Below are 14609 nucleotides of genomic sequence, written 5' to 3'. Positions count from 1 at the left end.
CAGTGATTGGTACGTACTGTTTTCCCACTGTTTGCGGTAGATCTATCCACTATGCTGTGTTAGTTACTCTTTGATATGTTTAAGCTGTGTCTTTCTCCGCAGGAAGGCACTATAACTGCCTGTTTACATGTTTTACAACTCTTGCCATCTGGCAACAATGATGCACTGCTTTTTTCAAAGCAAAGGTTTTTTCAGGGTTAGGCTGTATTTCCATGACTGTTCCTAAATGATGAATAGATCACAGACAGAATAATTACCACTGAAGGTTTCTGATGATTTATTTAGTTTCCAACGGCAGTGCATAGGGCTACTACCGTCTTTGTTGGAACTTTGGTCCAAGTTTGACTTTGTGGTTAGGATGTATCAAAAGAAGACACAATATGGTATTTAAATTATGGTATAGTTTTCTTTTTACATCCAGTGTGGGCTCTTCTGGGTAAAAACTCTGCAACGGATCACAGGTTCATGAGCAGGTAAAATGGTAGCGTAAGCATAAGTCACATTTTTGGCTTTGTGAAACCTAACAGACAAACTTAAGGTACAAAGTGTAAGAGATACAGAAAAGATCAAACTAGAGAAATCGGCACGTCTTATATCATGTCCTCAGAGGTTGCCACTCCGTGTCAAAAACTTGAGTATTCCTGTTTGTTTTGATTTGATTTATAAGAAGTCGTACAGAGGCATATCTGCCTGTGCACATGATATATTTATTACAGCTGTTGTTTTATTGTCATTTTATCACTCCATGAGATTATGCGACTTTGGGCCCAAGATAAACATTCCCATTTACAAGATTATCCTGGAAGGTATACGAGATTATTAACTTGTTATCGGAGGCAAAGAACTAAATCTAACAGACTAATGAATTGAGACAGAGTGCTTATAATCAGTCATACTAATATTTAATGTTTTATTCATTTCTGACAAATATTGTATAAGTATAGAAACGGTCTTACAATACTTATTGAAATGTGGCATAGGGTCCTATTTAGCAACCATTTCTTAACATTCACACAATGAAAAATATATTATTAATGTGCACTATATTGTCCAAAGTATTTGCTCATGTGCCTTTTACACGCATATGAATTTAAGTGAAATCCCATTTTTAATCTATAGGGTTTAATATGACGTTGGCCCACCCTTTGCAGCTATAACAGCTTCAACTCTTCTGGGCAAGCTTTCCACAAGGTTTAGGTGTGAAGTGTGTTTATGGGAAGTTTTGATCATTCTACCAGAAGCTCATTTGTGAGGTCAGACCCTGATGCTGAACGAGAAGGCCTGGCTCACAGTCTCCACTGTGATTCATCCCAAAGGTGTTCTTTTGGGTTGAGGTCAGGAGAGAGAGGATTAAAGATGAATGAAAACAGAAAAAGAAGTAGTATTTGGATGCATTTTAGCAGTTGTGTCAATAGCTGTCCTATTTTAATTTCTATGCTTAGGTTTTTGTAGGCATTTTCTACCTGCTTTGTGTAGCAGAATGGTTCTTCAAGCAAGTTAGAGAGTTACTAGGAATTTTACAACTGTAAATGCATTATTAAAATTTAAGTGATACATGTGTTCAAATACAAATCACAAGTCAAAACAGCGCTAAATTTGGCCGAATTCTAAAAGGTATAAGAGGTAAAATGGAGAGCCGTTTGGGAGCCGAAAGAGTCGGCTCTTCTTGGTGAGCTGAGCCAAATGATCAGGCTCACTAAAAAGAGCCGAAATTCCCATCACTACAGTCAAGTTCTTCTACTCGCAAACTCGCTCATCCATGTCTTTATGGACATTGCTTTGTGCACTGGTGCGCAGTCATGTTGGAACAGGAAGGGGCCATCCCCAAACTGTTTCCACAAAGTTGTCCATCAGATTGCCAGATGGAGAAGCATGATTCGTCACTCCAGAGAACACGTCTCCACTGCTCTAGAGTTCAGTGGCGGTGTGCTTTACACCAATGCAGCCAATGCTTTGCATTGCACTTGGTGATGTATGGCTTGGATGCAGCTGCTCGGTCATAAAAACTCATTCCATGAAGCTCTCTACACACTGTTCTTGAGCTAATCTGAAGCCACATGAAGTTTGGAGGTCTGTAGCGACTGACTCTGTTGGCGACCTCTGCGCACTGTGCGCCTCAGCAGTCGCTGACCCTGCTCTGTCATTTTACGGGGCCTACCACTTCGTGGCTGAGTTGCTGTCAATCCCAAACACTTCCACTTTGTTATTATACCACTGACAGTTGACTGTGGAATATTTAGTAACAACAAAATTTCACAACTGGACTTGTTGCACTGGTGGCATCCTATCACAGTACCACACTGATGTTCTTTATCCCAATGTTGATGGAAAGGGGAAAATAAGCTACACATCCAATAAAGCTAATTTTTCTACTAGCCACACTTTATAGATGGGATGTGGCATCTCTGGAAAATATATTTTGATGTGCAATACTCTGTCTAAAAAGGCATGGAATAAGTTGATTTGAACAAAATGTCCCTGCAGTCTGCAAAGCAGAGTACAATGTAATTACAAGAAAGACAAATTAAACTAATTGTAGTTATTTGCTAATTCATTCAGGCACTGACAGTGTATTTTGTACAACAATTACATCACAGTATGTCTTTATTTCCATGTTCTTGGCCTAAACAGAGCTTATTACATGTAGAAGTATCATTTCCAGATGTTGTTGTCGAGCTTTAAGTTCACATACCACTGACCAAAGTGGGTGTGTGCGTAGGTTCAGGTCCATTACTCTTAAGTAATGGACCTGAACCTACGGTTGTTTTCACAGCTACTGAAAGGGGCAATGGCTTTATTATTGGTTTAAAAGGTAAGCTGCTATAAATAATCTAAAGTTAAAGTTTTTTTCAAATTAGTGTAAGCTAAAGTTTAGCGTTGGACTTATAAACACGAGGGAGTCTAGAGATGAATTACAACCAAGAAATTAAATTTGATACAACAAACTCTTTGGATATGCAACTGTGTCTGTGAATGTGTATCTGATCAACTATTTTACTGCCAGATTCACAGAGGTTAGAGGCAGCAATATTACTGTTATTCTCGGGGCAGAATTACAGGTTAGAACATTGGTCTCTCACTATACTATACATGAGCAGAGGTTACACTTGTATGGGGTTTTCCCAAGAAGCCTCTCTCTTACAATAAGGCATATTTCATAAAAGGTTGATTTGTAGTGGCTATATTCTTTATTAATGTTAACATATTAGCAATGCTGAGTAATTTCATGTGGTTTCCCCAGTGTCACTTATTACGGTTCTCTACTTTTTATGCATCTGTTACCTAATAGACATAACACATTTTGATTAAAACATTACATACATTGTTATTCTTGTGTTTCTTGCACACTCAAATCATTATTAAACTACTCTTTATATAAAGAATCATAAAAAGATTGTGATTCAAAACAGAATCAATGTAAAAAAATTCCAAATCAATCATCAGAAAAGATACAACTGACATAATGATATGAAATATTGTACACATTTCTAAATGAAAGGCATACTTGACAACATGCAGAATGATTATCAGATCTACTGATGTTCTTGTTGGTACAGTTCTGAGAACTGATGATGTAGATGTGCCATTAAATTCAAGGAAAAGAAACAACCTGGAAACAGAAACTGTCAGGATTTTGTAAGGTTCATGTAATTTTTGGGCACAATAAATGCCCCAGTTACTCTGCTCAGTAATCTCCTACATTCCCGTGTGGAGATGTTCGTGTGTAAGAACCATAGATCCTCTAATTTACAACAACCTTTACCCTATGAAAGGACTTTGGGGAACTTTCTCAGCCCCTCTTTCCATAGACCTGATGAGGCAACAACTGATTGCACGACTTTAGTTGCAGTCATCGAGCGCCTGCCCATGGCGAGACATTTTTAAAAAAAAAATTTAAGCCATTTTCATATCAAACCAAACGACAATGACAGATTTTCCTTTTTGGATCTCTGAAAGCAGAACTTCACATAGCCGTAAAGTTGTTCTTTTTGCGCCTAGTGTTCTCATGACTCAACACTAGGCTGATTATGTAAATTTACTATCCTCGTGCACGTGCACTTAAATATGCACGGTTGGCATTCATCATTTACGCAAGTCGTTTACACACTTTTTCTGAAGTTAAGAGCGTTTGTTGAATCTGACGTGACGTGTTCGTAGGAGACTTTACGACAAAAGTGAGAGAAATTTAGAATAAAAATACGAAAATGTTCTTGCATGAGGCCCAATGTTTCCTATATAATCCTCCATATTTAATATATATATATATATATATATATATATATATATATATATATATATATATATATATATATATATATGTGAGCCTAAAGACCTGACCCATTCATTTGAATCAGGTGTGTTGGAGCAGGGAAACATGGAAAACATGCAGGGCGGGGTGCCTTGAAGACCAGGATTGAGAAACACTGTCTCAGTTGGTTCATGTTCTTTGTCAGATCCTCACCGTCACTTATGTTGAAAGTCAGGTTTGTTCTTGTCACCATCACTCATGTCTGTATCAGGTTTGTCCTTGTTAAGCCAAGTTGCCATTGTTTCCATCATTTCCCGTCAGGTTTTGTCAGTTTTTTCATGGTCACAGTTCAGGATTTTTGTATTCCGGCTTTGCAGCGCTTTTTGTTAGTTTCTTTGGAATAAATCCTTTTTCATTTATATATCTGCATCTGGGTCCTCTTCATCACCACCACGCCACACGTTTTTGACACATACCAATGTTGGTGAACGTCCATCTGGAATTCTCAAACATAAAATAAATCTTTTAATTTTCTGGAGGCACAAACTGTCAAATGCTCCATGAAAAGCAGCATAGGAGGATGACTGAAAAGCAATGATTCATTGATGTCAACTAATTGCTATATTTGAAATACATATTTATAATTACATGACAAAAACCGGGCAAATAACCAATCTTCCCAATTTTCCATTTCTCTTTAGGAGTGATGAAAAAGTATTTTTCGCTCAGCCATTATCTGGGAAGAGAAGAGCCCTGCTGTGCTGGACAAACAGGGACTGAGTCTCCTTAGAGGTCTGCACTAATCTCCTGAATTAGACATGGGGAAAGTCTACTATGTCGGTAAAAATGTGGGCCTTGGGATGCTTGTACTGGCGGGCAGTGCACTGGCTACAATTATCGCTCTCTCTATAGCCTATGACAAGGAAAGGACTAAGAATCAAGGAAATCCTAAAGATAGAACATCAGACACTGCCATGTCTACACCCGCCACTACTCTCTTCACTCCAAAGGACCCCTGGGACCACTTCAGACTTCCAGACTCCCTCATCCCTGTCTCTTACAACGTGACCCTGTGGCCCCGGCTGAAGCCCAATGCAGATGGTGTTTACATCTTCACTGGACAGTCAACTGTGGAATTTAGATGTGTAAGAGAAACAGACCTCGTTATCATCCACTCCAACAAGCTGAACTTAACTACCTTCCTTGGCCACCATGCTAAACTGAGTGGCCTGGGTAAAGCCACTGTGCCCAGCATACAGAGGAGTTGGCTTGTGGTGAAAACAATGTATCTAGTTATACAACTGAGCAGCTCCCTATCTGTGGGTGCATCCTATGTACTTTATACTGAATTTAGGGGGGAGCTGGCAGATGACCTGGAAGGATTCTACAGGAGTGAATACATAAGGGATGGTGTAAAGAGGTAAGAAATGGCATTGCATGGTTTTGTACCGTCATTTTGCTCGACTGTGACTGTTTATTTTCAAAGTTGTAATAACTGTCTGTGTAATTTTTCTCAGTTGATGTCTGTTTTGTGTTCATGTTTAATTTTGACATTTTGCAGAGTTCTTGCTACCTCTCAAATGCAAGCAACATATGCCAGAAAGACGTTCCCTTGCTTCGATGAACCAGCCATGAAGGCCATCTTCAATGTCACCATCATCCACACCAGAAACACCATGGCTCTGTCCAATAGCATGGAAACTGGTTCGTTTTAGAAGCAGCAAGAAAATTTTTGATTTTTTACAGGTTAATTCTCTGGGAAAGCTATAACTCTAAGAAAATACCATCAAACATATGATAGTTATGAAGTATTACACAGACCTGTCATAAAAGGAAAATGCAATAGCTTATCATGCAAACCAGTAAGAAGCAGTATTTTACACTACGTTATGGTGTGTTGTGTTCTCTGTGACACGATCTGACTTTAGATAATTAATAACTTAAACATTTTTTAGAAAATCAGCTATTTTAACTGTTAATACTAACAGAGTGTAAACTTTTCCTCTTTGTGTGCAGACACTGTAAACGCTGTCATTGATGGCATGGATGTCAGAGTGACTACATTTGAGCCCACAGAGAGAATGTCCACATATCTGTTGGCATTTATCGTCAGTGACTTTGTTCTTATTATGTCAAGGCAAAACGATGTAATGGTAAGAAACTTTCTACTTGCATTCAGTTTTCATTTACACTACCAGCAAGGCCTTCATCTGATATTCATGTTAGCATAAACACAGAGCTTTTAGATCCTCTACCACAGACTTGGAGATTTCACATTTCTTGCAGATCCGAATCTGGGCTCAAAGAGATGCCATACGTGACAATCAGGGTGATTACGCTCTCAATGTTACAGGGCCGATCCTTTACTTCTATGAGCAATACTATGGTATAAAATATCCCCTCTCCAAGTCAGGTAGGTCAACTCGGCATTAACATGTTACAGCAAACATTTGCAATATAGCCCAGGAAGTGAAAGAAAGACATTCATTCAGTTCTATCTGCACTGCATATTTTCCTTTATACATTTTAATCTATATTTAACCTTCAGGTATGCTTTGTTTCAAGAACACAGACTTCAAACGTGCTGCTAAGACCACAGACGAAACCAGCATGCTGATGTCAGTGAAACTAGCATGAGAGACAAGGATTTAAAAAAAAAAAAGTGATCTGACGTATAAGAAGTTAAGATACCCTAAAAAGTTGTTTAGTAATCCTGAGTGGACTTGAGTTTCTGATTAAAGTTTCACAACAATCCATCAAATAATGGTGTATCTCACTCACGAATGCCAACCTCGTGCCAGTGGAAAAGTTAAGAGATGACCAAAGAGGGAAAGGTTAATTCTCTGGAGAATTACATGTTGAGATATTGAGTTTAGAACACAGTGGCCACAGACAGTGCTAGCCCTAAAGTCATGAAGATATGATGGCCCAAAAGCAAAATTACACAAGACAAGGAGCAGTTGACGATGCTGTATTATTTGTACAGGGCAAAATATTTAGATACTGAATCCATGTTCTTTTCTGAAATTATGAATGCAACAGGAATTTGAAAAATATAATGCTTTGAATAGTATTTCAGCATCACTTTTCTTATTATCACGACATCTGTCTACTCATGCAATTCTGATAGCGGATAACTGAACCACAGACATTTTCCTGGAAACAGATGCATGTGCTGTGTTCACCAGTATATTCGCATTGAAATATTTCCTCATTGAGGATGTTTCATATCCAACATAACATTTACTTTTCTATTGATCTTAACCTCATGGGACTTTTCTTCCATTGGAAAGGAAATGGATCAGGCAGAGTGCGCCCTGTTACAGTTTTGGTGCTCTTTGCTCGTCTTTAAGGTTTTAACTTTTGTTCTCTGTAGATCAGATAGCGTTGCCTGATTTCAATGCCGGAGCAATGGAAAACTGGGGTCTGATCACATACAGGGAAACAGCCCTGCTCTATGACCCCACGCTTTCCTCCACTGGAAACAAAGAGAGGATCACAACTGTCATCTCCCATGAACTTGCACACATGGTATAGCATTGGTTTTCTCCCAAACACTGACATTAGTCTATTTTTGTTTGTCATCCTATGTCAAGTTAAGTAGCACAGACTTGAGTTTATCAAAAGTTAGGTGTCTTGTCATTGTGTGTGAGTTTTATTTTTATTTTTTTAGTGGTTTGGAAACTTGGTGACGCTGCGGTGGTGGAATGACTTATGGCTGAATGAGGGCTTTGCTTCATATGTAGAGTACCTCGGTGCTGACCATGCTCAGCCTACCTGGAACATTGTAAGATTGATGCTTGTGTCTTTAAAAACAGCCTTGATGCACTTCATAAAAGAAATTCCACAGCTCAATAACATTCGACAGATTTGTTTGCTCAGAAAACCTTTGCTGACGACCCCCTTCTGCTTGGATACAGAAAGACCACATTATTCTGTATGACGTGCAGAAGGTGTTTGCCGTGGACGCTCTGACCTCCTCTCACCCGCTCTCCCGCCCTGAGGAGGAGGTCAATGAACCTGTTGAGATCAGCGAGATGTTCAACACCATCTCTTACAACAAGGTCTGCTCCTCTGGGGTTTTCACACAGCAGAAGTACATAATACTTCTGTACTCACATAGCATGTATTACAACTTTGCTCTTGCGCTTTTTTGTTTTTATTAAAAGAATTACAGATGGTATGGATAAATCTGATGCCGGTATGATGAAAATTCTCAGAAATGAGGCTATGCCTTTTGCTGTAATTCCGTGTTGGTTTTAATATTCCCTTTTACCTGATCTGCTCTTTATTTAAAAAAAACAAGGAAAGGTGCATTTGGACAAACTCCTCAGTATCAGGAAAATACGCTGTATTCACTTCTTGATCTTGTCAGGTCAACAATGTGTTTTAATATTTGCTTAGGATTGTGCATAAAAGCCTCTGCTGTTATGAGAGATCCAAACCATCCAAATTCTAGTGCTTTGTTTCCTTGTTGTTTTTAGGGTGCTGCGGTGCTCAGAATGCTGTCAGAGTTTCTCACTGAGCCTGTGTTTGTCAAAGGAGTTAATGTGAGTATTAACTGAAAAACCTGAACTCATCATTGACCCACTACAGTCATGGTGTACATGTGGGTGTTTTGGCATACTGCTGATGAAATGTGGTGAGTCTGTGGGATTGGCAACCATAAGATTGCTCAAGCTTTGCTTGCTGAAACTGTGATTTGATGCTTCCTGAGTGAATGCTTTACATACTGTTCCTCACTGTTTTTCTCTTCAGTCTTACCTCAACACTTTTGCCTTTGACAACACAGTTTATACAGATCTGTGGGACCATCTCCAACAGGTGGGTCCAGTTAAATCAAAATGAAAGTTGCAGATGTGCTCTGGATCATTTCACGTGGCAGTGTCCATGTGATTATGTTAACCCACTGGTGTCCTCTGTTTGTTGTCAGGCGGTTGAAAACACACCAAGTTTGCATATTCCACACACCGTCCATAGCATCATGAACCGCTGGACTCTCCAGATGGGCTTCCCTGTGGTCACTATTGACACCCGAACAGGAAATGTCACCCAGAAACACTTTCTTCTGGATCCAGACGCTGTAGTGGACAGGCCATCCCAATTCAAGTAGGAATCTGTTTTACGTGATCCTGTTTCATGTTTAGATGATGAATGAAGAGATAAATCCCCAGATATACAACTTAAAGATGAGGCATTGCAGATTATAGAAGCTGTTACTAGTCTAACTGGTGTGCTGTTTTTACTCAGCATGGATTTTCTTTCTACCCCTGTAAAGCTAGTCTAGTAGGTTAATTTAGAATTTTAGCACATAAACATTTGCGATTTAGCAGCAATAATTTTAATGTTTCGAGGCTAACAGCAATGTCCTTATCTCTCTTTTTTTCTGGATAAATTGAAACTGATGGTGCGAGATGAAGACTCGGTCCATCATGAAATAGATGAAATGCACTCATGAATGAAATAGATCACCCAAATCAACGTCATCCTCAGGGTTGTAACAGACGAAGAGTTTGATGAGCAGAAACATGAGGATTTATCATCAGGGAGCAATTAATATCTCTACCAGGCAACAAACTGACATTGTCACCTTTTTTTTTTCCAGTTACATATGGTTTGTCCCTATCAAATGGATGAAGAAAGGTGTGGAGCAGCCACAATACTGGCTCCTTCAAAAAACAGGTAGGGTCATAGTAATGGCCGCTGCACTTCTGTGTTAGAACTTTGGAGCAGGTTAGTGGAACTGAGCACAAGTCATTGTGTTAAATAAGTATATCACTTATCCTCCTAGACACCAATAGTCAGATGAAAGTTTCAGGTGAGGAGTGGGTGCTGGCAAACACAAATGTTTCTGGATACTTCAGGGTAAACTATGACCTTGAAAACTGGGATCGTCTCCTCTCTCTGCTCAATACCAACCATGAGGTCAGTCGTATGGCATTCACTGGCTTTGTTATAGAACACATAAAAGTGTAACATGTACAGTGTGCATTTCACTGAATCTCTGTGAAAGTTTGAGTTTAATTGTCATATTATCAAAAAAGTGGCAGCAGGGCATTTTACTGAGCCGTACAAGTGAAAATACAGAGCCTGTCACAGTTTGCATGGAACAAAGCTGCTTTTTGAAAAACACATGGTTTCATTTTACTGTTGCAGTGAATTTGGTCCTGCTTCCAGATCCCAACATTTGGTTCTTACTAGCCAAAATGTGCTGACTTTGTTTTCTGTAATTCCTTACATTTCATTTTACAAATGAGGTGTCTGAAACACCCAGACTGAATAAGGATTGTGTCATTTTGCCTCATCATATTTTTCATGAGTGTGGTTGTTCTTCATCTCTTTCAGGCTTTATCGATCATAAACCGAGCACAGATAATAGATGATGCATTCAATCTGGCAAGGTAAAAATATGGATGAAAAAAAGAAACACTTAACACATTTTGTGTTTGCAAAGCATGCAAACTTTTTCTTTGTCTTGTTTGCCAGAGCAAAAATGATCACTACGTCATTGGCTCTGAGAACCACCAAATACCTGTCAAAAGAGAGAGACTATGTCCCCTGGGAATCCACTCTGAGAAACCTCAACTACTACATTCTTATGTTTGATCGCACTGAGGTCTATGGACCTTTACAGGTTAGCTCCACTTTGCTATAGACACTGACACCAGTTGATTCTAATTGGAGAAGTTTTTCCGAAGTGAAAAACTACTTGTGTATCTCTCTTAGGCATACTTCAAGAAACAAATCAAACCCCTTTTTGAGTACTTCAGGACACTTACCGCTAATTGGACCAAAATACCCACAAAACACAGTGATCAGTAAGAACTCGAACAAGAGCAGATTTGATTTTTCTATCAAACATTGGAAATTGTTTACCAGTTTTCTCAATCGTGTTTCTTCACAGATATAATCAGATCAATGCAATTGGTATAGCGTGCAGGATGGGTGTGGAGGGCTGCAGAGAGCTGCTAAAAAGCTGGTACACAGATTGGATGGAGAATCCAAGTGAGAACCCGTGAGTGCATAGTAATTTACTTCTATCTTCTCTGTTTTAAACGTTCATATTCTGACCAATACGTCTGTTGAGATAGAGTGTGATAACTTGCTTTAAACATTAAAACAAATTAACTTAGCCAAGCTGTTGCTGTCTAGCATCGTACTGTAGGCGTGTGAGATTGGTCAACCAGTGTTTCTGGCATTAAGTGATAATTTGCTAACCCGTTCTTTTTGACTAGGATCCATCCCAACCTGAAAAGTACAGTTTACTGCTACGCCATAGCCTTTGGTGGTGTGGAGGAGTGGGACTTTGCCTGGAAAATGTTTCAGAATGCCACTCTGGCGTCTGAAGCTTCCAGGCTCAGGTCGGCCATGGCTTGCACCAAAATACCGTGGCTTTTGAACAGGTACGTGCGACATTTGTGTAGATAAGTGAGCCTCCATCTATGCACTCACTACAACAATGAAAAGTGTAGCTGCACATCAGTGACACAAACCTGTTTTATTTAGACTCAAACTGTGAAAATTATAGTTTGAGACAGAATTCAGTGATTATCCAGTGTTGACTCTCAGGTACAAGGGCTATAGACAACATTTTAGAACTGATGTTACATCCAGTAACTCCTTGCAAACTAACTGGAATGCATTTCTGTAACAGCCAACACACTGGAGGATCTCAGAATTTTAAAAAAATCTATTTTGGAAATTTGCTGAGACAGGTATCTGGAGTACACCCTTGACCCAGCTAAGATCCGTAAGCAAGATGCCACCTCTACCATCCAGAACATCGCCGGAAATGTTGTTGGAATGCCTCTGGCTTGGAACTTTGTCAGAGCAAAATGGAGTTACATCTTCCAACAGTAAGAGCTTTCCTCCCACAGTGATGTTTCAAAAATACAGCCAACACTCCCAAAGGACTATATCAATACAGACAAACAGTTAGTTCACAGAATGCACAGTCTCTCTAGTAGTAGAAATAATATCAATGAGCAGTCTTGTATCAAAGTCATTTTGTTGAACTGTATTCTTTTACCAAGGTATGGAAGAGGATCATTTTCCTTCTCAAATCTCATCAGCCGAATCACAACTAGATTCTCCACAGAGTTTGAGTTGCAGGAGGTATGCAGCCCACACAGCCACATCCACTCTGGATTGCACACTGAATTTCCCTGAGGGTATTTAGAGGGGGAAAAAAATACAACAAATGCAGAGAGTTCAGTTGTTGTTTTTCTCTCTTCAGCTGAAGAAATTCAAAGAAGACAACCTCCATCTTGGCTTTGGCTCAGGCACCATTGCCCTGGAGCAAGCCATAGAAAGGACCACAGCCAACATAAGATGGGTGACAGAGAACAAAGCCGAAGTGCTGAAGTGGTTTACTGAGGAGGCCACATAAGAACACAGAAAACATTACATTTGTAATCAGTGATAACCACTATAACGATCACGAACCAAAAAAGTTAAACAAAAGGACGTTTCTATTGTTGTGACACAGTACCTCACTGGACACCATCATCAGTGCAAAGGAATAAGCAAGACTGACTCTTGTCTTCAAACTTTATGTACAAAATTAAGTTGATCCTTATGATAATGCATGTAAGCCATAAACCCTGGGCGCTGAACTGGTTGTAATGGAACAAATTCTGAAGTTATTGACAATGATTCTTAATGTGGCTTAGGCCTATGACTATAAATCCTATTAATAACGGGATGCTGACAAACTTTCCAGCAAAATTCAAACACAATTTGAAAGGAGCGCATATGAATAAAGATGGTCACTTGCATCATTTATGTGAGTGTTCATCAGCAAATGTGCAGGAACTTCTTACTCGACATTTCCTTAAATGAGGCTTAATCTCTTTAATTACAGTCAAGTAAAATTGATCATTGGTCATCAGCAAATGTGAGCACCTCTATAAAAGTAGAAGTTTTGGGAGGCTTGTTGTGTTTAACACAACACCAAGAATGAAAGACATCAGTCCATTATTCTGCAGTGGAAAGATTATTTACAAGAGGAAAACATTTTAACAGTTGTCAGTCTTTCCAGGAGTGGACGTCACAGGTCAGACCGTGCCAATCTCAGAGAAACTGCATCTCAGTCTCTACGGGCTTGAGTGAGCCTTTTAAATGTTAAAGTTCAAAGTTGAAAAAAACAAGTATGGCTTATTTGGAACTGTTGCAGGGAGAAAGTCTCCTCTGAAAAGTCTGACTTTTTGAGCAATGACGATTGAATAGATGGGACCGAAGTTGAGATGTTTGCTCGTATCACGCAGCACCACCACCCACAAACTCCTCTGTATACTAAAGCATTCTATGGTCAAATGGGAGGCCATCTGTCTGTTACCTGCAGCCTGAATCATGCAATGGGACAATGATCCTAAACAAACTGGCAAATCTACAACAGAATGGTTGAAAATGAAAAGAACCTAGACACACCCAGACCTCGCCCTGACTGGATGCCATGATGGGACTTTGTGCATAAACCAATGTCTGCAAACCTCAATGAATTGAAGCAATGTTGTGAAGAAGAGTTGTCCAAAATTCCTTCAAAATGGTGTTTTCTTTTTTAGATTAATGTTTCTTCATATCAATGTATAGAGTCTCTGATAGGAAACAAGAAGTTTTTCCCTTTTGTGCTTTATTTGTAGCGTGAGTCATCTTGACCAATCACATTTGAGCAGGCCCTGATTACATGCAATTACATGCATGTAAGGAGGGGTCTGGAGGAAGAAAAAAAATACACAGATTTCTTTGCCTTTTAGCTGCTGTGATCTGGCAACAGTTTAGTTTCAAGTTGGACATTTTGAAAGTTTATCTTCATACAATTACCAGAACACTGAGCGAATACTACATATTTCTCGGATATCTGCTGTCTAACAGGGAAGCCAAGAAATGTTATGCCACAAGAATAATTATTAGAATAATTATTAGACTTTAGCTGATGGGGTGAGTTGTTCTAAGCCCTGGATATCTTTATATTTAGATTCACTTTCCTCTGTACTGGTTGCAAGTTTTGTAACACTTCTTGTTGTTTGTTCTTTTCTTTAAACTTGATGATTCGATAAGTAGCCTTACAAGACATTGTGCTTCTCTGTCCACTCTATCCAAAACATTACATTAACAGTGACAAATGTCTATAACTGTAACCGTATAGTAATCATGCTTCAGGCACATAGATCGTACACCTTGCCTTTCTCTGGACATCTTGTTGGAACTGGACTGTCTGTACTTCTGTGTGTAATAATGTAAGACTACACTCTTCTGGCAACCTCCAGGAGTGGTTCCAGCTCAATAAAAGTGAAGAATGACACACGGGTATAAAACTCATGTTTCCACTTGTTTATCCGACATGGGAAGTACATTACAG

General features: G+C 39.3%; 2 protein-coding genes across 2 annotated transcripts in view; one reads left to right on the top strand and one right to left on the bottom strand.

Annotated features, from left to right (window-relative positions):
• Positions 1 to 14609, bottom strand: part of lrrc28 (leucine rich repeat containing 28) — a 362729-nt gene that overhangs the window by 62649 nt on the left and 285471 nt on the right. The gene's annotated exons all lie outside the window — the stretch shown is intronic.
• LOC140301577 (aminopeptidase N-like) lies at positions 4973 to 14552 on the top strand. The gene is made up of 20 exons (XM_072380116.1): positions 4973 to 5669; positions 5811 to 5953; positions 6266 to 6402; positions 6536 to 6662; positions 7626 to 7780; positions 7923 to 8036; positions 8170 to 8313; positions 8734 to 8799; positions 9008 to 9073; positions 9183 to 9358; positions 9855 to 9931; positions 10041 to 10174; positions 10595 to 10650; positions 10736 to 10883; positions 10976 to 11067; positions 11154 to 11264; positions 11485 to 11652; positions 11965 to 12105; positions 12283 to 12364; positions 12486 to 14552. Exons 1-20 carry the CDS (start codon positions 5068 to 5070, stop codon positions 12636 to 12638), a joined length of 2892 nt encoding a protein of 963 aa, XP_072236217.1. The 5' UTR covers positions 4973 to 5067; the 3' UTR covers positions 12639 to 14552.

The sequence above is a fragment of the Leuresthes tenuis genome, unplaced genomic scaffold, assembly GCF_036924035.1.
Source record: "Leuresthes tenuis unplaced genomic scaffold, fLeuTen1.0.hap1 SCAF_2, whole genome shotgun sequence".
Taxonomy (NCBI): domain Eukaryota; kingdom Metazoa; phylum Chordata; class Actinopteri; order Atheriniformes; family Atherinopsidae; genus Leuresthes; species Leuresthes tenuis.
This window is presented reverse-complemented; position numbering and strand designations above follow the sequence as displayed.

Coding starts and splice junctions, on each gene's coding strand:
- LOC140301577 (XM_072380116.1), top strand. CDS start 5,068: ATGGGGAAAGTCTACTATGTCGGTAAAAATGTGGGCCTTGGGATGCTT. Junction 8,800..9,007: donor TGTTTGTCAAAGGAGTTAAT/GTGAGTATTAAC, acceptor TTTTCTCTTCAG/TCTTACCTCAACACTTTTGC. Junction 12,106..12,282: donor TGGAGTTACATCTTCCAACA/GTAAGAGCTTTC, acceptor TCTTTTACCAAG/GTATGGAAGAGGATCATTTT.